At 39.2% G+C, this 20,945-nt stretch overlaps 2 protein-coding genes across 4 annotated transcripts in view; both read left to right on the forward strand.

Annotated features, from left to right (window-relative positions):
- The window catches only part of PLGRKT (plasminogen receptor with a C-terminal lysine), a 92,402-nt gene extending 82,607 nt beyond the window's left edge, over nucleotides 1-9,795 (forward strand). Inside the window, exons 2-6 of one of the 3 annotated variants that reach the window (XM_063423679.1) lie at nucleotides 633-725; nucleotides 1,196-1,351; nucleotides 1,651-1,781; nucleotides 2,725-2,834; nucleotides 7,068-9,795. In XM_063423679.1, the coding sequence (XP_063279749.1) occupies nucleotides 1,304-1,351; nucleotides 1,651-1,781; nucleotides 2,725-2,834; nucleotides 7,068-7,189 (411 nt within the window). In that variant the 5' untranslated portion in view covers nucleotides 633-725; nucleotides 1,196-1,303 and the 3' untranslated portion in view covers nucleotides 7,190-9,795. The remainder of the gene's footprint in view (nucleotides 1-632; nucleotides 726-1,195; nucleotides 1,352-1,650; nucleotides 1,782-2,724; nucleotides 2,835-7,067) is intronic. The other 2 variants (XM_063423678.1, XM_063423675.1) reach the window with 2 other exon arrangements.
- A 3,206-nt stretch (nucleotides 9,796-13,001) lies between these two features.
- LOC134564429 (relaxin-3-like) lies at nucleotides 13,002-16,422 on the forward strand. The gene is made up of 2 exons (XM_063423282.1): nucleotides 13,002-13,295; nucleotides 15,427-16,422. Exons 1-2 carry the CDS (start codon nucleotides 13,079-13,081, stop codon nucleotides 15,792-15,794), a joined length of 585 nt encoding a protein of 194 aa, XP_063279352.1. The 5' UTR covers nucleotides 13,002-13,078; the 3' UTR covers nucleotides 15,795-16,422.
- The last annotated feature ends 4,523 nt before the right edge of the window (nucleotides 16,423-20,945 follow it).

The following is a 20,945-nucleotide window of genomic DNA, read 5'->3' on the forward strand; positions in this document are numbered from 1 at the left end:
AAAATTAGTCTAATTAATGGTCAGTGTACTTGTTTATTTTACAAGTTCCAACTGCCTTGTAGGTGACAAAATAAAATCTAATTATTTTGATATTTTATTAAGTGGTTTGTCAGCCATTATATAATTACTTCTTCTGAAAAAAAAAGACCAAACAAAACAAAGCAATCTGAAAATTATGGCTATCAGAAAGGTAAAGCCTGTTGATATTTTTTGTGAGAACAACAATTGCAATGTAAGTCTTGAGGAAAGAGAAACAGATGAAATAGTACTCTGAGACTATAGTGAATGTTGTTTTTCCTACTGTGTACAATTATATGTAATTAGATCTGTCCTTTTTTCATTATGCTGTCTCAAAATTATTTCTACCTATCTAGGTACTGAATGAACTTGTAAATAAGATAGCAAGATCAACATAGTCTGACTAAATAATTAGTAACAATTTAACAGAAATTGTTCTGGTCAGACTAAATCAATAGTAATGGAGATGAATAAATGGGTGGAAACCTTAAGTAATTACAAATCCTTTAAATTATTCTTGAATTAGAAAGCAGGAGAAAGAACATATTTAATTGCTTTTAGAGATTCATTAGAAGAGAACTTTCTGATTTCACTCTTTGTTCTTTCTTCCCTAGAATACACTCTTTTAGGCAGCTGGTATTCTGCTTCCTGTACCTTGTTGAACTTTCCATCCAACTTGGTTAGCTATCCTAGACATACAAACCCAGGTACTCAGTTTTTTCCCTACAAGATGAGTTATAAACATTGCTGTGAACAAGACTTCTTGCTCTGTTAACTAACTTCTCTACTCTGGTTTCAGACTGCTTATATTTGGCACAATTCTTATTTTTTCCATCACTTTAAGAAGGAAATTAGTTTTTGCATTCTGTACAGTTGAGAGGAACTTCTGAGAAATACTGAATTTACCTTAGTTAATAAAAACATCCCAGTAAGTTTAGATGGGGCACGTAATTAAAAATATATTAAATCTAATAATCTACTTTTTTATTTCCTCTGTATCATAGAAAATTCTAGTTGAACATGTGAATATATTGACTAGGTTGTAGATTTTGCATTATTATTTTTTAATTTTAGGTACAGAAGGATTTCCTTATGGACTTTTGATATATATTCAGTATCTATAAAAGACCTGTTGTTTTCATAGTGTTTTTCTATGTTTGTAACTGTTGTGTTGCAGAAGAGTTATTAGCTTTATGATGCATCATGAGGAAGAGGGAATCCTCAAGAGCAAAGACGTTACAAGATTGACTCTGAAATTACTACAAATAAATTAGAATTAAGCGGAATGAATTGGGAAAGCAGATACTCTGTGGCTCACCATGAAAATGTGAAGGTCAGAGAATCTTAATCTAGAAAGTCCTGCTGAGACTTGGGTACCTCTCAAAACCTAACACTGCAGTTTTGGTTGTCTGGACCTTGAGAAGAACAATTAGAAACATTCTGCCTAGAAGCACTTGATAATTACCTAAATGCATTCTTGGTATAAACTATTATGGAAGAAGACCATTCTCAATCAAAAGCCATGAAAAATTACTTTCTTAGTGTTTTGGATTTATAGACCTCTGAGCAATTGAGTCAGTCTTTTAGATAAATGGATGATTTGATTTTGTTTAACTTGTCTCCCTTCTTTAGCTGGAAAGGCAACTAATACTGCAGAACCTGATAAGAGAGAGACAGACAGCCATGCAGATTGCTTGGACACGAGAATTTCTCAAATATTTTGGAACATTTTCTGGACTTGCTGCTGTAGTTTTAACAACTGGGTATGAAGTTTATTCCCTAACAGAAAATATAAATCTATTACATTATCTATTTCTATTTTGCTGGATCTTGCTTTCGCATTACAACAAGTAGTTATTTTTATTTAGTAATTGCTCAGAGATTGATCAAATGACAGATGGACTTCAAATTCTGTCTGTGTTTGAATATGTTGGTTATGTCTGTACTGCAGATTTATTTAAAAGCAGGGGCATGATCTGACAATAACATTATATATCTGAAGTACCAAAAGTCCAGTGTAAAATAAAAGTTACGTGTGGAAGAAGAGAGAGTTTTTAAAACCCATGCTATTTTCTTGTCTGTACTGAGAGTTAATGAACTGTTAGTGAGTAGTATATCCTCCATCTGGATTTTTTAAATGCAGTGAACAAGTAGACATATTCTGAAGTCTCTTCCCTTAAATTGGAATCAACTGACCCAAGGGAAAAAGAAGCCTGGCTAGTAAAGCTATATTGCATAGTGAAAGAACTTGTCCTGCAGTACTTTTAGCTGATAGTATGTTTTTCTTGTGCTCTAACATGTTTAGAGGGGTTATAGGAAATATTTGTGGTTTTGTGTACTTAGAGAGGATTAAGTGCACCTTATGCATCATGGGTTCTCTGTAGACTCAGATGTATTTGGAAATGAACATAAAATCTACATTGTTACATGTTGCAAGCAGCTGGATATGTGACTGCACATGCATGCTAAATGAGTTAGATGATCTGTTTTTGTTAGATATTTTCAAAAATTGCTACTGCATGTTTAAAATACTCTTGGATTGAGAAAGAAGGCAACCAGAAGACAAATGTTTCAGAGGAAATTAAGACTTGCTCTTTGATTAGAGATTTTAGAAGGATACACAAGTCCTAGACAGTCAAGGTCAGCCTAAAGTAACAGTATGATGTGCTGAATATCCAAATAATTTTATTTTTTTCTCTTGCACAGAGCAATAAAAAGGAAGAACCCAGCACTTTTAATGCCAATACTTCCATTAAGCTTTGTATTTTCCTATCATTATGATATGGGCTATGGGACACTGTTGCAAAGGATCAAAGGTAAATCTGTCATTTTCTCATGTAGAACCAAGCTTCACATAACCCGTTATGTTTTTTAAATGCTGGGAGAAAACTTGTAATAGATATTTGGGGTGTTTTTTTTGACAGAAATATTATGTCTCATTTTTTCTTACTGTTAAAAGCAGATATTTTGCTAGTCAAGGGTACTCACTGTACTTTTACAGCATTTCTTTTCATTCAAGACTGTCATTTTCTCCTCTTGTTTCAAAATATTTTAATGCTGAGGTTATAAATACAGCTGATGTAAGAATTGCATATTTGGGAGAAATGACAGATCTAGTGACTTCCTTCTGTATTCTGCTCCAATGCTGTTTTTTGGGGGAAGGGTTAGGGATTATAAGATAAAAGAATACAGACATGAATCATGGCCTTACACCTTCATGACCAAACATAGTCATCAGGTGATGATTTTACTGCAGTGTCCTGCTAGAAGTGAAGAAAGGTGAGTCCCAGAAAGAGAGGTCTTGCCTCATAGTTGTCCCTTGTGTGATTAAATGATATACATTGTGTTGAAGTTTATGGAGATTCATTTATGTTAGCTGTGATTCCTAGTGAAGTAGACTGGCTCAGTGAGTGTTGCCTGTAAGTGAAGACAGCATTAGGCCATGGCTTGTCACCTTCACAAATTGTCTTCGTTAACTAGCTTGGTTGTCTTGTCTGCTACTGGAACAAACCATATTGCAACAAAATAAAAATCTACTTCAGCTCTTAGTCTTTAGCTTCCAGATCTAACATTTAGGTTTCCTAGCTCTGTATGCTTCATTGAAAATAGTGGTAGGTTAATTAGACAAAATTTGCTATTGTTCCTGCTGCATGGAAGTGCAAATACTTTTAGGTGAGGCAGGAATGTACACCTGTGAACATTTCCTCAACAGCATTAAACAAACTTTGGATTTTGATATGAAGAGTCAGCTAAGCATAGGGAAGGAAAGGTAGTTCTTGGAAATCAAAGTAAAAGGTTAGCACACAGAGCAGAATTAGCACTTGGAATTTAGGATTTGAAATATAACATGTTTACTGTGTACCATGTGGTCCTGTATAGGTTGAAGAGAGGCAATATGGTATCCTATTGCTTTCCAAATAGGAAAAGTCATCTTCATCACTTCAGCTCCGTTAGGAAACTTCAGCAGAATGCAAGACTTGTGAAAATGTTGTGCAGAAAAAAAAATGTGGAGCCAAATAGAAAATAAAATGGAATATGCCAAACGAACTCAGTCTTTTCCAGAAAAAGAAGGTTTTTTCCAAAAGGAATGGGGTAGATCCATTATAAACTCAATAAAGCATTTGATATGGTATTACCTAAAGATTAAGTTAACATGAAAGACATGGAAATTAGTAGACAAGGTAAGCGTAGGAGTAAAGGAGTTATGTCAAATTTTATGTTTGAAAAGGAAAGTTAAGCTTCAGCAGGGCTATTAACAATATTCCTCAAGATTTGGTCTGGGTCTTCATTTGTTTTACAGTTGAAATTATGAGTAGGTTATCCTAATCAAATCTTTGGGTGACAAACTTGATTAAGTTCATCAACAGAAAGGAAATAAACTGTAGTGCAAGAAGAACTGATGGTTGGAAGAAATGAGACAACAAAATAGGATTCAATTTGACAATGTCATCAAAAAACTAGGAACTGATAGGAATTTCTACCACTAGGGCTCATTTCTACCAGGAAATGGTAGAAAAAGGGAAAACTTGAATGCCAATGATCACAGAATGAGTATCATCCCACAGTGTGATGAAATTGAGAGTTGAGCAAAGTCTAGAAATATCAAGTGAGGTTTTCTAGTATCACAGCATGGTTGAGGTTGGAATGGATCCCTGAAGGTTGTCTGGTCCAAGCCCCCTTCTCAGATAGGATCATCTATAGCCAATTGCCCAGGAAAATGTCCAAAAGGCTTTTGAATATCTTTGGGGATGCACATTTCAAAACCTTAGTACCGATAGGAAGGTGCAGGAAAATAATAACTCCTTTACATGTAATTTAGATCACTTCTGTAAAGGGAATCTGGAATTATACTGAAGAGCTAAAACTATTAGGGAATGACAAGCTGCCTTGCAAGAGAAAAAAAAGTGATTAATTTGTTTAGCTTTGTAAAACGACAAAGAGGTTTTACAGAGAGGTTTGAGTCTACAGATCCTTCTTACAAGATAGGATAAAGTAAGAGAAGGAAATTCAACTAATTACCAATATCAGCACTACATTAAAAGGAAGTGGAATAGCCTGAATGAATCTGGTCTGGAAATCAGGTTCAGGAGTTCATTTTTATTTTAAGGTTAAAATTACGTAGTTGAAGAGGGGATTTTATGACACAATTGACCTGCAGCCACAATGCTTATTCTCAATGCTCAACTGATCCCCGTGTTCACTCCCGTGCCTTCACAACCACTTCTCTGCTTGTCTGTCTGTTCTGTTGCTGCATGGCATGCTTAATCTTTCTGGTGTAATAATGAACGTATGCACCATTCCCTTTATTGTTCTTTAGCTGGTCTCTTTCTTACAGGGTATACCTATAATCAACCTCATAGCCAATTCTGTCTCCTAAAATAATCTGCAATTATTTCTGTGCTGTACAGCGAACTTTGTATCTGAACCACCTTTGTCACACAGGCCTGCATCTGCTGCCCTTCGTCCTTTGGAATAGTTTTATACCCCTGAAAGGTTTTATTGTTTGGCTTTCATTAGGCATTTTGTCTCTGATCTTGCTTACAGTTAATTTTTTTCTGTCTCTAGCCTACTTGACCAAAAAATATCTCATTCTTTTAGTATTCTTCCACACTGAAAATATTGGAATGGTATTTTTTCCTGCTTTGTAGCTTGGGCTAATTAAAACCCCAAACTGAAGACATAGGGGGAAACACCTGCTTTGAGTTCTGCTTGTGCTGTTGCAAAGCCCGAGGTTTCCAGGGCAGTGTATCAGGACCTAATCTTTTTTGGTATGTCAGGGTTACAGAACCACCATCAAACTATGTAAACCTCTGACGACACAGAGAATCAGTCATGGACCTGCTGCTGTCTGTGTTCTTGGCCTTGCTGTTTTGCTTTTCCTCCCAGTCTGGGCACACACTGCTGGTGTTTTTCACACAAATTATTAGAGGAAGGAACAGGTTTTATGGCCAGCCTGTAATTGCACAGAACTTCTCCAACGAACTCTGGCTGCCTTTTTCAAGATTTAGATAGCTGAGTCCTTGTGTCCTGAGCAGTGAGTGGGGCAATGTCCTCTAGTACGTGTGAGGGACAGACACAGAGATTTGCCTATCTACATCTCTGTCCCCAAGCTCTCTTGCTGGTTCATAATCAGATCAATGACTGACATTGTGGGAGTGTAACCAGTGTTGGATACTACTGATGGTCCCAGGCACTATAAAAATTACAGTTGGGAGATGTCAGCACTCTGATCTGTTTTACAGAATGACCACAATCTTGACTGCATTGCAATATTCAGTCAGGTTGATCACACATACAGTTTCAGACCACTGCTATAAAGATCATCAAGCTGGGACTTAAGGCATAGATAAACAAGATTGTTGGCATTGTGCCAAGTCGCATCAGCCAAAACAAATGCATTCTTTACCTAATCTTCATCCCTTCTTATATCACAATCAGACCACCACAACCTATGTATAATATTCAGTCTGTATCTTTGTTTTCTGGATTCTCTGTCCTGGATGTTTTCATTCCAGCCTTACCCAGAGCAATCTGCACTCTACAAATTTTCCCTGCTATGCTTCATGTTTAGGTAACTGTCTTCGCAAATATTTCTGTGAGCAGTGTGCTTTGACCAAGGACTTGACTTCTTCAAGTCCTGTGCTGCCCACATTCTGACACCTTTTAGGCTAGTCCTGAGACACAATGAAGAATTTTGCCCAAATATGGTGCATCTGTGACACTATGTACAAGTTTACTTGTTAAAGGTTATGTGTACACCTTCATGCGTATGTCTGATCCACTTTCTTCTCAGATTCCTGATTACCCCCCATTCCAAAATTCCTTTGAGACAACTTCGCTGGTATATTGACTTAAGCTTGTCTGTAAAATATGTAGCTATGACTTACTATTTTGCTAACATGGTCCAAACAAGAGTGGCTAAATCAGTTTAAGGGTTTTTTTTTTTCTTCCTTTGCTTTCTAGCTGTAATGCTGAAGAAATTAACTTCTTTTTTTGTTGTTGTTTTGTTTTGGTTTGGTTTTGGGTTTTTTTGTTTTGTTTTTTTGAAGGTGAAGCAGAGAACATACTTGACACACAGAGCACTTTGCTAGAATTGCCAAAAGGACCTCTCACACTTGAAGATTTGGAGAAAATCAGAACATCTCAGAGCAATTTCATCATAGAAAAATAGGAAGATTGTATTAACGCTGTATATCTGAAATGTGATTAAATGCTGCATTTCAACAGAAATAAATAAAAATGTCTAATAAAATCAAAATTTAATTAATTTTTAAAATTTAGTACTCTCTAAAGCAATTGGTTTCATACTATATGTATCTCTTAAAATATTCATTATTATGTAGTGTATTTTAGTTGTTTATAATGAAATATTAAATTTGCTTTGTATACTCAGAGTCTGAAAACAACTTTTCACCTGCAGTAAAAATGTCTGGTACTGACCAAACTCAGTAGAATCAATAATGATATTGTAATTGGTAGTTATAAGTTTGTACAGATATATAAATTATAAAAATAAATATAAACCACTTTCAAATATATTTCAGGATACACAGCTCAATTTCAAGTCAGGAGCAGGCAGTCAATTTCTTTGAAAAATAAGACACTTTTTATTTGCTGTTCTTTAGGCAGTGAACTCACCATCTCTGCTTCAGATTCTGCAATAAACAGCTTTTATCAGAAGTGGGTTCAGAAGTAAACACATAACTTGCTCACTGTGTGTTTTACTCCTAGGGAAAACTGTGTTTAAGTATTGGCAGACATAGTTTCTGAAAAAGAGGAAACAAATTATGTAGCTATTTCCTGAATCTTTTTCATGCTTGTTTGACATTCTGAAACTCAGGATAATTTGTTTTTTGATAATCGAAATCTGAGTTTCACTACTAAGATGAATATTAACTTAGCCTAACAGCAAGCAAAATTATTAATGTGTGTTTTTGTAATGAGTAGATCCAAGTGGCCTTACAAGTACTGAAAAAATGAGTGGTTTTCTGCATGCCTTTACTCTAGCATGGTATATACTGAGAATATAGTTTTAGTATACTTTAATATTCTGATATTTCCAAGTCACACTTGGAAAAAAATTAATCTTTCTGTATTGGAAATCTTGTTTAGAAACAGATTGTGATTTGGATGGCAATTCTTTAAGAATTAATCTAATTGTGGAATTAAAAACAAATGCTCAAAAAGCATCCAAAAACGAATTAAGCTGAAGTCTGCACTGACAATTTGTTGACTTCAAAATTAAATTCCAGCTGGAGATAATGCCCCAAATACGATTTTGAAGACTACTTAATGAAACTTAGAATATTGTTCTAAGTAAGTAAGACAGGCAAATATATAATGAAACAAAAGCTTCTCAATATAGAAGAAATAAGTAGCAGTTTCCAAGTCTGTCTTCTGAAAGTGCATTCACTTTTGCATTCAGCCACTTCTGTAATTGGTTCTGTCCTCTGCATGTTAACAATGCATACAGTCTGTAACTGATTTCAAATATGATGTGTTTTAATAGTCAGTGTAATAAAATGAACGTAAGTACTCCCTTTCTTGTTTTGCTTTGAGTAACAGTGTTTGCTATGTTTTCTCCAAGTTCTGAAGTCCACCTTCCTTTTAATTTTGAACAAGTCTTGTATGTTTTCATATGTCATCTATTAATATTTTTTCTTCCAGAAAAGAAAAACAATTGATCCAGCCTTTTGGGGTATTTCTGTCTCCATCTATGCCTTTTAGCCCACATTTTAATCCTATGAAAGACATTTTCACAAGAGAATGGTTTTAACAGACCACACAACAGTTTTACTTATAAATGTAGAAAATTAGGAAATACCCTAATCATATCCACTGTAAATTAGGAATCAATATCTGTGTGCTTGTGACAGATTCCTGGCTATTGGGTTTGATCAAAATCCAGTGCTAAGGGAGCAAAATAGTGGTCTAGGTAGCAGTTTTAGGGGATAATAGAGTAGCTATATATTACTCCATCCAAACTAGATTTGATTTCTTTTCTCCCAAAGTTTGAACTTAGATCAATAACATTAATCTCTTGCAAGACTCTACACTAAAATGTGACAGGAATGGGCTAAGTTTAAATCTGTATTACACAGTATCAATAAAATTTACCAGTTTTATTAAGGAAAAGGCTCTAAGCAAGACGGTCTAACCCAGAAATAGATTTAAATGGGCTACATAGAATGTGTCAAAAATCATCAAGGAGTTAAGGGTTACTCACCTTTATTACCCTTACTTTTTACTGTTTGCTTTACTTTTTTTTTTTTTGAAAATGCATGTTTTTGTTTTGAAGGTGCTCATTCTTTGTTGCAGAGTTAATTATTCTACTGCCAGTGCTGCCAGTGTATTAATCAAAATGCTTGCATGTCCTGTGCTCAGTCATATCTGTCACATAATGAAGATACAGAAGAATTGAATGGTTTAACTTCCTTCAGAGGACAATGAAAGAGAACAGGAGCTTATTAATGACAAGGCTTACTTTGGGGAAATACATGTTTACAACACAAGTTGCCCATAATCATCATATTTGTTATAGAAATAAATAAAGCACCTGAAACAACCCACTCCTTTCTGTCATCCACTCCTTTCTGTCATTTGTGCTCAACTGGCCTCAGCAGTTAGACTTACTTTAATATATCACAACAGTTGTCTCTTTTTTTCCATGAATCACTGGGGAAAAAAAAATGAGAGCAACTCCAGTGGGAGCTTTTTAGGGCCTGAAGGCACTACTCTTATCACCTTAATTCCTGGTTCTAATCTCTGATAGCCATATATCTTGAATCAGTGTCATTTGGAGCAGGATTGTTCTGGAAAAGTGAGAAGTCAGTCATGATTAGGATGTCAAAATTAAGCTGTTTGTGTTCTAATTATGGATATGTCTCATGTACAGAACCCAAGGAATTGTATGCCACCTGCAAGCCACAAGTGCCTCCACCTCACTCTCGTTTATCTGGTTGTGATAGTGTATGTATATGAGTATTGAGGAGAAACAAGCAAAGTCACTTTGGAGAGTCCAGTTTGGGCCCCTTCCTACATGCTTTGGAGTTATTTTATAGCTAACTGCACGTTACTGCTTTTAAATAAAAGGGGAAAGCACTTATGTAGATGTATACAAACAAGATTGTTTTGGCATTATTATTTATTTTCTTAATTAGCCTTGGACTTCATTATGCAAAAATGTGTGGATTTCTTAACTTTTTAATTATAAGCTTTCTTAAGACATGCGGTTTTATAAACTGTGCAATCCTCTAATGAAGGTAACTGGGCAATGCTCATGTTTAGTCACCAATAACATTGATGCAGTAGTACTTCCCATTTCTTACAGAATCCTGTATGGTACTAAGCAAACTTTAGAGATACTTTAATTTCACGTTTGGACAGCTTTCAAAAACTGAGTTGTTCTTGCAGTAGTGAACTGCATGAATTTGAAATGAAGTCTCTGGAAAATATCTAATGAAATCAGGAAGTTTCTGTCTTACTGCTGAGGTTTTTTTTGTCTGACATTTGGGAGTCATGGGAATAAGGCTTTAATTCAAGGTATAGAAGGCTACTGAAAAATTGTTAAAGGATATCTTTTTTATTTAGCCCCAGTTTTCATGAAACCTCCTTTACCCCCTATAAACTTAGCTATTGCTCAACAGCTTAATATTTTTGAGTGGGGAGAGAAATAATACAATTATCTTTACCTTTTTTTAAGAAATTAAAAGACATAAAATACTTGCATTGAGCCAGTACATTGGATGTTCGTCTTGAAATATCCTGTAGGTGATAAATGGAAATTAGTTTCTTTGCTCTGCTGTTGGTTTTCCTTCTTTATGAAACAAACAGAAGTTATATAGTTACTTCAGATTTGTTAAATTTATATTGTTAATCTTCTTCTGTGTGTTTTGTTTTAAATAGTAGTTTTTCTAATCACTGCCCAACTCAGAAGGTACTTTCCTTCTTGCCTTGTCCCGGCAGTGACATTGCTACAGCTTTCCAGTTACTGAAAACAAATCTGTTGTCTAGAAGAGTACTTAGAGTCCATGCAGAAGTCCACCTGATGTGATGGTATCTTCAGAAAAAGTCCACAAGACCAACAAAGTCAACATGCTGCTCTCAAAATGCAAATTGTGATTACCCCTGCACAACTTCAGTCTGTAACAGTATAGTAGGTAAGACTCCAACTGAGGGAGGAACAGATTGAGGTTTTGTTATTCGGGATTTTCATTTTAGCAGCCTCCACTTCTGCAGATTGCATCCTAGCAATATTCTGGATGATGGTGCCCACTATTGAAGAGGTACCACTGTTTAAACACTTAAGACTGGACCAAAAAGAAAACTGTCCAGGTTTTGGCTGGGGTAGAGGTAATTTTCTTTGGTGGCTGGTATTGGTCTGTGTTTGGATTTGTGCTGAACACAGGGTTGATAGTAGATGTTTTTGTTACTGCTGAACAGATACAAGCCAAGGCCTTTTCTGCTTTTGGTACTGCCACACTGGTGAGGGGACTGGGGGTGCTTGGGAGGAGATACAGCAAGGACAGATGACCCAAAATGACCAAAGGATATCAAGCTGGTATATGAAGTGGGGGAGAAAGGAGGAAGGAGAAAGGAGGGTACCTTTGGAGTGATGGCATCTGTCTTCCCAAGACGGCTGAACACCTCCCTGCCCACAGGAAGCACTGAATCAATTCCTATTTTTCTTTGCTTTTGTGTGCAGGTTTTGCTTTCCCTGTTAAACTGCCATGACTTTTCTCACTTTTCTAAGTCTGTCCCCAGTCACACTAATGGGGAGTGACTACATAATGAGCAAGTGGCTGTGTGAGGCTTGGTGGCTGGACAGGGTTAAACCACAATTACTTTGCTCCCCATTTTAGCCCTCCACAGCCTGGTTCTAGACCCAGCTCAGTGTAAAACACCCAAGTCCTCCTTGAAGAGGAGACTGGAGTCTCTCCTATAGCTTCTCTGCCATCACTAGCAAATCATACACCTTTCTGTAGATGTATGTCTTCTCTGTGCTCTCCTTCTAGACTGAGTTTTGAGGGACTTCTTAACATGCCAACAATACGCAAGGGATTGAAAGCACAGCCCTCATGCAAAAGGATCTACAGACAACTGCTTCAAAGTATTTTAAGATAGGTGAACTTTTCTGGTTCTTCACAGTATGACTTTTTATAAAAGGTGACAGCAACCACTTCTTGTCCTATTGTGCTGGGAAAACAAACAAACAACCACAAGCCAACAAACAAATCCAGAAGCAAAGTTTACCTTCATTGAGGCATAGTTCTGCATGGAGTCCAAAGACCACCACCCTTGTCAGCAAGAGCCTGCTGGGCCCTATTTGGGAAACACACAGGTGGGAGCACCAAATCCCTGGGATGCCCACACTGGAGCCAGGGTATCTCTGACACTTAGATGCCTATGGCTACCTGTGAACTCAAGTCTCCAGTACAACAAACCTGAGAGGAATCCAGGCTTTGAAATCTGCCTTCAAGTATCCACAGCTGAAGTAGTTCCTTGAAAGTGCATTTCTTTTACTTCGCTTGTTTCTGTCTTTTTATGTCAGCCAACATTTTTAGGACACAGAGGTAGTTATGGAGATTCTGGACCTGCAAGGGAAAAAAGGGTCGAGATTAAGTTTTTCACGTTTTCGAAGCAATACGAAAGGGCATCTGCGCTGCTGTCTGGCCGCAAACAGGAACAGCTGAGGCCCAGACCCGGCGGAGGTAAAGGAGCGTGTCTCCAGGTAGGTGGGGGCCGGGAGCCCGAGCAGGGAGGCCGAAGGCGAGGTGACAGGCTAGCAAGGGCACAAAGAGGGGAAGGCGCTGCCCGAGGGCTCCTCGACGGCTCTTTCAGGCACCAGGACCGCCCGGAGGGAGACGGCAGCTGCGGCACCGGGGAAGGGGAGGGGGCCCGGGCCCGGGGCCGGGGCGGTGACGTGACTCAGCGGCTCTCGCCGCGCATAAAAGGCGGGCGGGCAGCGGCGGGGCTGGGCTGGACGCCGCGGTCGGGGCGCTGCGGGTTGTGGCGGCCGTCGGGTGTGCTGCGAAGGCGCCCGCGGGACGGGGACGGCGCGATGGGGATGGCCAAGCTGAGACTGCTGTGCGCCGCCGTGGCGCTGCTGTGTGCGGCACCGCCGGGGCATCCCGGGGCCGCGCTGCCCGCGGGCGAGGGGGACGGCTACGGGGTGAAGCTGTGCGGCCGCGAGTTCATCCGCGCCGTCATCTTCACCTGCGGCGGGTCCCGCTGGAAGCGGCTCTCCCTGCTGGCGGTGGAGCCTGCGCCCGCGGCCGGTGAGTGTCCCGGGAGCGGGAACGAGGGGCGGGCGGCTGTCGGGGCGCTTCGCTCCGCGCCGAGCGAGGAGGGATGGAGGGAAAGCCAGGGAACGGCGAAGGGCGAGCTCCCGTGCCCTGAGCCGAGGAGGGAAAGTCCCCGTCCCTCTCTCGCTTTCCCTCTAGATCCTGGTTGGCATTTCCGAGACTTTTGGAAGGATGCCCTGAGATTCGGAGGGAAAAGGACGGGAGGCGATTTATTATTATTTGCCGCGATAATCGGCAAAGTTTTTGGTCAGTTCGGAGATATCGCGCGGCTGGGCAGGGCTGCCGGCTGCAGAGGAGCTTCTACTATAAAATCCCAGAAAATCACACCTCTCCCCTGTCTTGCCCATGGGGGGATGCGCCCTGGGGAGCGGTGGGGACTGCCTGTCGCTATGGCTTCTCTCCATTCCCAAGGCTCCGTAATTCCTGGGCGGCGGAACGAGGTGGGGTTCCTGCCGGGGTTTCCCTCTGCCCGTCAGAGCTCCCGGGATCCGTGCGGGGCCGCCACGGATCGCGGGCGGTGTTATCTTTGATGCTGCTCCGCATCAAAGAGTCGACACGTTGGAGGATGGACTCCGGTGCTTCAGGTTACAATTGATGCCCCAAAAACTGCTCTATGGTGAAACAGTCAATGGGGGAATTGTCCCTCGTAGTTCTACTGTCGCGTGTCCCAAGCCCGATATACTAAGAAATTGTTAGTAGATGTCTTTCGGGCTATGTTCTCAAACTGTGGTAATGTAACAGTAATTTTAAGTGATTACTCTAATTTATGTTGATGAATACTGAAGAATAACTTTTTTAAAAGGACAAATGTTGGAATTATGGCTAAAATGCAATGGAAAAGATGATTTTTTTTGATTAAACACACTTTAGAGAAATAGCCTAAGACTTTAGGCAGCTAATGAAGCCAGTATAATGGATTTGCTGGGAATTTTTTGCCTTTAGCTCCCTCCCCCCTCCCAAGACTTAGTAAAAGATAAAAGTAACTTCTGTAATTATAACAAATTACTTAGATACAGCCTCTGTGGAGATTGTGTTGTTTTCCAGCAAATTTTTCTTTCCTTTTCATTAACAGCAGCTTCTGAGAACAGTCATTAAGGAGCCTCCACTATGCTGCATGATGTCTAACTAGAAGATTTCTCCACCCCAAAAGACTATTAAATAGCAGTCACTGTCTAATTAATAAAGTAGCTGCAGCTGCTTTTATTTTTGCACATACTCAGGCAGCTGTTCTTTCTGAAAATTAGATTTTATATACTAATTAGCCATATTTAAGTAAATATAAAATTTACTGGATGTACTCATGTTCTTTCAGCTTTCTGAAACAAAAAAATTTGACTATATCAAAAACATTAAGATCACAAGACAAAGAGTTATTCTGGATTCTTTTAAAATTAAGACTTGAAGAAGCTGCTTTTCTTCACATTAGCTGAAGTAAGCAATGCCACTTGCAGAAGTAAGATCAAGAGAAACAGTGTAAGGTGAAATGAAGTAGGGCTGGATTTTTGAGAACACTTTGGTCAGTGAGATGAAGCATGTCATAAGTAAAGTCTGCAAGCCCCTGCTATGCCTTCAGTAATGAAAGAAATGAGTGGAAAGCATCAGTTAAAAATAGCTATAGAAAACTGCAATCTAAGAATCAGTTTACATGCAATCTTTGCTTATTTAGTCCTTCCTACATTTGTTCTGCACATGGTCTAGTTTGTATGATTGTTCACAGGAGAGGAGGGGTCTGATATAATTCATCAGACACATGACATAACACTGTGGTGTTTCTGGATACATGTCTTTACAACAAAATTCTATTTCTGTGGGAAAAATGAAACTTCTCTATCAATAGCACTGCAGTTATGACAGGATGCCTTCACTCCAGTTACTGTTTCTGTTTCAGTGTTTCTGCATGTCTAACAGGAGGTAGAGTTTAAAACATAGATTCTGCTACAAGTGAGCTACAAGTCAGTCATGGTGTGTGGAGACTCTGAAGTACCATCAGTTCTCCTAGTGTTTCACTTATTACTAACTGAACGGGTTTTGTTGCTATTTCTTAGAGCTATATGATCCTTTTGGTGCTCCTACAGACTGAATTGAAGTCTTCTCTTTCAAACAGATTCTGCACAAACAGCAAGTAACAAACAACTGGGAAGCTTGAACCTGCAATCAGTTTTGGATCCTGAAGTGGAGCAGCTGCAGAGAAGCAGCCCAGTTCTTGGATGGGAGGCGTTTAAGGACTTGTATAGTTTAAATTACTATAATGAATATGTCCCTGTGGCAGGCGACTTAAAAAAACTTGTTCACCAGGTAGAGGAAGCTGTTCAGAAGGACAGGGGGGGAACAGGAAATGCAAATCCCATGGAATCAAGCAGCTACCTTTGGGCCAGGTATCCCAGAAGAAAACGGGAGTCTCTGGGTTTGGCAGGAATGTGTTGCAAGTGGGGCTGTACAAAAGCTGAAATTAGTACTATATGCAGAGTTTAAAATCCTCTCTACACTTATGCATGAAATCAGTGTTTGTTGCAGTACTACTTGATTGATTACTTCATGGGGGAAGAACACTCTTGCTGTATTTTACCTTGTCTATATGTGCCAGTCAATATAGCTGGTTTTCTTTAAAAAAAAAACACAACAAAAAAAAACAAAACAAACAAAACATAAATGTAATTGCAATGAGTTTGTTTTGCTGCAGTAACTTCTAATCTATACTTTTTACTAAGTCTTTTCATTTTAATGTTGAGCCTTTACACTTATATTACGAATGTATTATATCTTTGTAACACTTTAAGAACTCCAATATTTCATTAAAATGTAATTATACTAAGTGTTGCCAAGTTATTCTTCCTGTGTCAAAAGAATGGATATAGAATCATAGAATGGCCTGCTTTGGAAGGGACCTTAAAGACCACCTATTTTCATCCCCCCGACATAGGCAGGGACATGTGTCTTCCACTGAATGAAATTGTTCAGAGCCCCATGCGACCTTGGCCTTTAACACTTTGGGGGATGGAGCATCCACAGCTTCTCTGGGCAATCTATTCCAGTGTCTCACCACCCTAAGAGGGAACAATTTCTTCCACAATATCTAGCCTAAATTCTGCCTCCTTCAGTTTGAACCCCCTACTTCTACTGCTATTAAGTTTCTAATGGAGAGTCTCACTCCAGCTTCCTTGTAACATCCAGCAATATTAAAATGAGATTCATGGTACAAAGCTGTACAGAAAGAATATCTTGCCAACTGAAACACTGCTGATTCAGCTTGCTGATTGTTTTGACCACAAGTTTTCCATTTCCTTGTAATTGCAGAACTGTTTTTATGCAGTGTTATTTTATAGAAACTTTACTGTGACACAACACTGTCAGCCTGAAGTTTTGGGGGTTTTTTGCATTTATGTATAGGCTTACACGGTTAGAGTATTAGCTCTTCAGTCATTCCTTGTTTACTTCTCAATTTTTCCCTACTCCTGCTGGGTGAGAGTGCTGGATGTGCATCAGTGACTTGCTGTACAAATACACCTTTCTGTGTGTTCCTAAGGTATGCTGGTCTACACTTATTCAGATGTACTTCTAAGTTGCTAATTGCTACTGTATTTATGAATACCTGATTTAATCCTTGTAGCTGCTAATCTTTTTGCCTTCCTACGTGTTTTTCTTAGCTGCAAAAGTTGTATTTCTAGATATATGGTTCATGAGGTGAGGGTTTTGGTTTTCCTGACCTCTAGGATGCTCATGGTAAGTTATCTCTGTAGCAGCAGTTGATTCAGAGTATGCCTCAGGGCTTAAGGTGTGTGGTCGATGCCTTTGGCTTTGTTCTTCAAATTATCTTTTGACAAGTATTCCTTCATTGGACTGCTGCTCCCTGCAATTATTTCATAATTTTTAATTCCTTTTCTTAAAATGGGAATTAATTGCAGCAATTAGGCATCTATCAATTTTTTTTTAAGACATCAGTTTTGTTTAGTAGAGATTGTGCAGAATGGACATTCACTATGAATGCTGTTATCTTCCACATGAAAAGAACCATCTCTTCATGAGATGAGAAATTTATATTTAGGAAGAATGAGTCATCTGCTTAAACATCTTAGTTATAGTGACTATAAAAATGCTTTTTGCCACTCTGAGTGGAAAAAGCAACAGTGTGACATTCTGTTATAGTTTTGGGTGGGTTTGTTTTTGCAACAGGTTAACTAAATATCTAGCTTGGCTTCCAGCAACTTCTCTTCACAGACAGTTTTGGAGACTTCTAATATAGATTAGGATTTCCTAGAAGATTACAGGAAGGGAAGTACTCCTTATTTTTGAGTAGTATCAAGAACATTTTGAGTTAAGATTACTTAGTAGTAAGGTGAGGAATAAGAGGTACATAGAATTCCTATGAAAAACCGAAATATGAAAATTCCATGTGAGAAGAAACTGAAAATTATCCTATATGCATTCGTCTTGCCAGAAAACTGTCTCCTAAGCTGTTGAAAAGGAGTATTGGAAAAGGTGAATAAGGTTATAGCAGGCCTGAGTAAAACAAAGATGTAGTTAAAACCTTAAATTTGTGAATTTAAGCCTTGAATGGAACAATCTGGAATTTAACTTGCTGGGTTAGATGTAAGCCATTAGTAAAACTATAAATAGTGTAAGTGGAAATAGTGTTTGAGTGGAACTGTTTCAGGCTGAGATTGGATTATAAATAGAAAAATCAGTCTTTATCTGATATAAACAGGCTTTTCTCAGAGGTATGAGTCAACCTAGAGAAAAGGTGAAACTTGTGTTTTCATTTGGTTTCTTAATAGGCCTAGTCATAGACTGTAACAACTTTAGCAGGCAAGCCAAGGCATAGGCAGATGGCATAGACAAAAATTAACTCTGTATTTTAGAGTAAGAAAATATTTGTGTACATATTACAGTATGCAAAGGAACCTCTCTCGTCTCCCTCTCTGCTCTCCCTTTTCTGTGATACTAGGCTGTATTTTCTAATGGTTTCTTTGCAATGTAGCTAAAGGTGGCAAACAGCTACAATTATTTGTCACTCAGTTGGAACAGGTCTAGAGCATGCTATATGCCTACCCTCACACCACTTGGTGTCCAGAGACACTTTTCTTAATTTGGGAGGCAAGCCTTTTATGTAAAATGAGGTGTCTGACTATTAAGTAAGGAAAGCAGATGTGCTTTGAAGCAAACATACTTTGGAGCAGACAGCTCAAAATGTAAAATAATGATTGACTTTGGTATAGATCCAGATAGCAGAGCAAAAGGACACTATCTGCTGAAAGTGCCTCTCTGCCATATATATGCAGCAGTATAAACATGAGGACAACAGTTTGAGGCAACACATTCTGCTTACCATCACAACTGTTCAGAAACAGTTTTAGGGAGAGTTCCTGAGACTACCATGTTTCCTACTCAGCTGGCAATAGAGAAATGACTCTGTAGAAAATGACAGCTCCTTTTCTACTCAACAAAATGGAACCTGGGCAGATTTGAATCCCACCTCCTGCTCTGCAGTCACTCATTTATATAAGCAATTAGCTGAAAGGTGGTCCTCTCCTAATTTATGCCATACTGCCACCACACATGGAATGAATTCTATTCATCACACAGTTTCCATGTACCTTGGGAACAAACACCTGAGCTGTTGGCTCCTTTCCCTGGATTTTAGTTCCAAGAGACTTACCTGACTGTTAGACTGCTTTGTGCCACCTGTTTTGTGATATTAGATACTGCACTGTAACAGTGTGCTCATCCTGAACTGTTTTCTGACCTACAAACCCAAAGAGCCAGCACTAATGGGAAGGAAAGTAAATTCTCTAGCTTGTTCATCAGATCCTTTTGCTTCATCTAAGCTTCCTGCTGCCTATGTTTTTCCTGGAAGCTTCCCACACCAGATTTGAATTACTACACGTTCCTCAAGTGCAGCCTGCTCTCATGTTTTAACCTTAGAGTGATGTATCTCTATGATTTTTCAAGAGCACATGATTGTTAACTCAGCTGAGTGATGTAGTGTATCTGTCATGTACAGAGCATCAGATGAGAATCAAAACCTGGCTGCCAACCTTTTTGCTTTGAAAACTTCTGGGTACTGCCCTTCAAAATAGGCCAGCCCACTGCAAGACATGTGGCTTTGTCTTGTCTGGATTGTCTTCCCTGGACAGTGTTTAACCTGAGTTCAGGTCTCCCGATATCATTACTCAGTGGTTAATTTACTGAAGGTATTCCCTGTGTCAGCTGTGTGGTTTCCCATGTAGCAACAGTGTAACAATACAGTTTTTCCTCATGACCTTTGCTCATCTGACATCACAGCAGTGGGCTGAGGGCTCTCCTGCAGTGCCATGCTGACCCCAGCAGTTTGGTGCCCTCTGTGCAGAGCTTTTCAGAGGCAGCCCCTTTTGAAATCAGGCAAGTCAAAATTCCTGTCCTGCTGACACATGGTAGCTGTTGGCCTTGGGGCTTGTCAGTAATGTGGTGTGTTCTACAATGGACTGATGACATCTTGGACATCTTCCTTGTCTGAGGCATCTGCATTCCTGTCTTGGTTTAGGGTGAGTTTGGGATGAAACTTTTGAATAGGTTTCTTTGGAAAGTAAACTTAAATAGCCTCTCTCTCTAGCCAGTCTGGGAAAAATAACTTTTTCAGAGAAAAGTGGAAAAAACTATTTATTTAACAAACAAAATGTCCACAAGCATAAAGAATGAATAATATGAAACAATAAAATTTTTCACTGCTCTGAAGAGAGATGGCAGACTTGAGAAAATCTTTGCTGTGTGTAGCTCAGCTCACTTAGTTTCTTACCAGTCCCAGGCCCAGGGGCCGCAGGTGCAAGCCCTCGGTGCTCCTCTGAGTTTTTCAGTCCAGAGCAGATTTAGAGAGCCCCAAGAAAAAGGAAAAAAAAAAGCTAACTAAAAAGCAAAAAAGATCTCTGTCCCAGCAGCTGGTCTGTGCTTCAGATGAGCCACTGTCTGGAGAGGAATGTGCAGGACTGAGAGTTGTTTTCAAAACAAACTTGGCGCTTTGCTCTCAGAGCCAGTCTGAAAGGCACAGAACTCAATATACAGCACAGACAGAACAGACAATTAGGGATACAAGCATCACAAAGTCACCTTAGGACAATTTCACAGATACTTCCAGCCTTGATAGAAGGAACAATGTGGGCCAAGTTACTTGAACAGCAAGGCACCTTTTCAGAACCTCTTAAGATTCATAGCAGTATGGCTGTACTTCCATTTCAGAGGAAATTCTGGTTCTTTTCACACCTTGTCAGATTTCCTGCATTCCCAACATTTGTCTTAAATCTGTCAGCTCTAGTTCTCTTGTGTCTCTTCCCCTTTCACTGAGTGCTGCATGAGAGAGAGAACTGTGAGTTGTTCTCTGTGTGTCTAAATTAGAAGGCTCAGAGACTGAATGGGCCATGGAACAAGGCAGTCTTCTGTACTGTTACAGTTGTCTAGCAGTCAGTCAGAACTTGTTTGCTAGATGTGAGTGTAATGTAGTTTAACTTTTGACCTTGGTTCAGCCTTTACCCACCTGATGGAAGACATGCATTCTCAGCTTTGCTTTTGGAAACTTAGATGGTTTCCACCCCAGCACTAAACACTATGTAGGTACACCTTCCTGCCTGTCAATTCAGCTGCCTGTCTGCATCTACC

The sequence above is a fragment of the Prinia subflava genome, chromosome Z (assembly GCF_021018805.1).
Source record: "Prinia subflava isolate CZ2003 ecotype Zambia chromosome Z, Cam_Psub_1.2, whole genome shotgun sequence".
In the NCBI taxonomy this organism is placed as follows: Eukaryota; Metazoa; Chordata; class Aves; order Passeriformes; family Cisticolidae; genus Prinia; species Prinia subflava.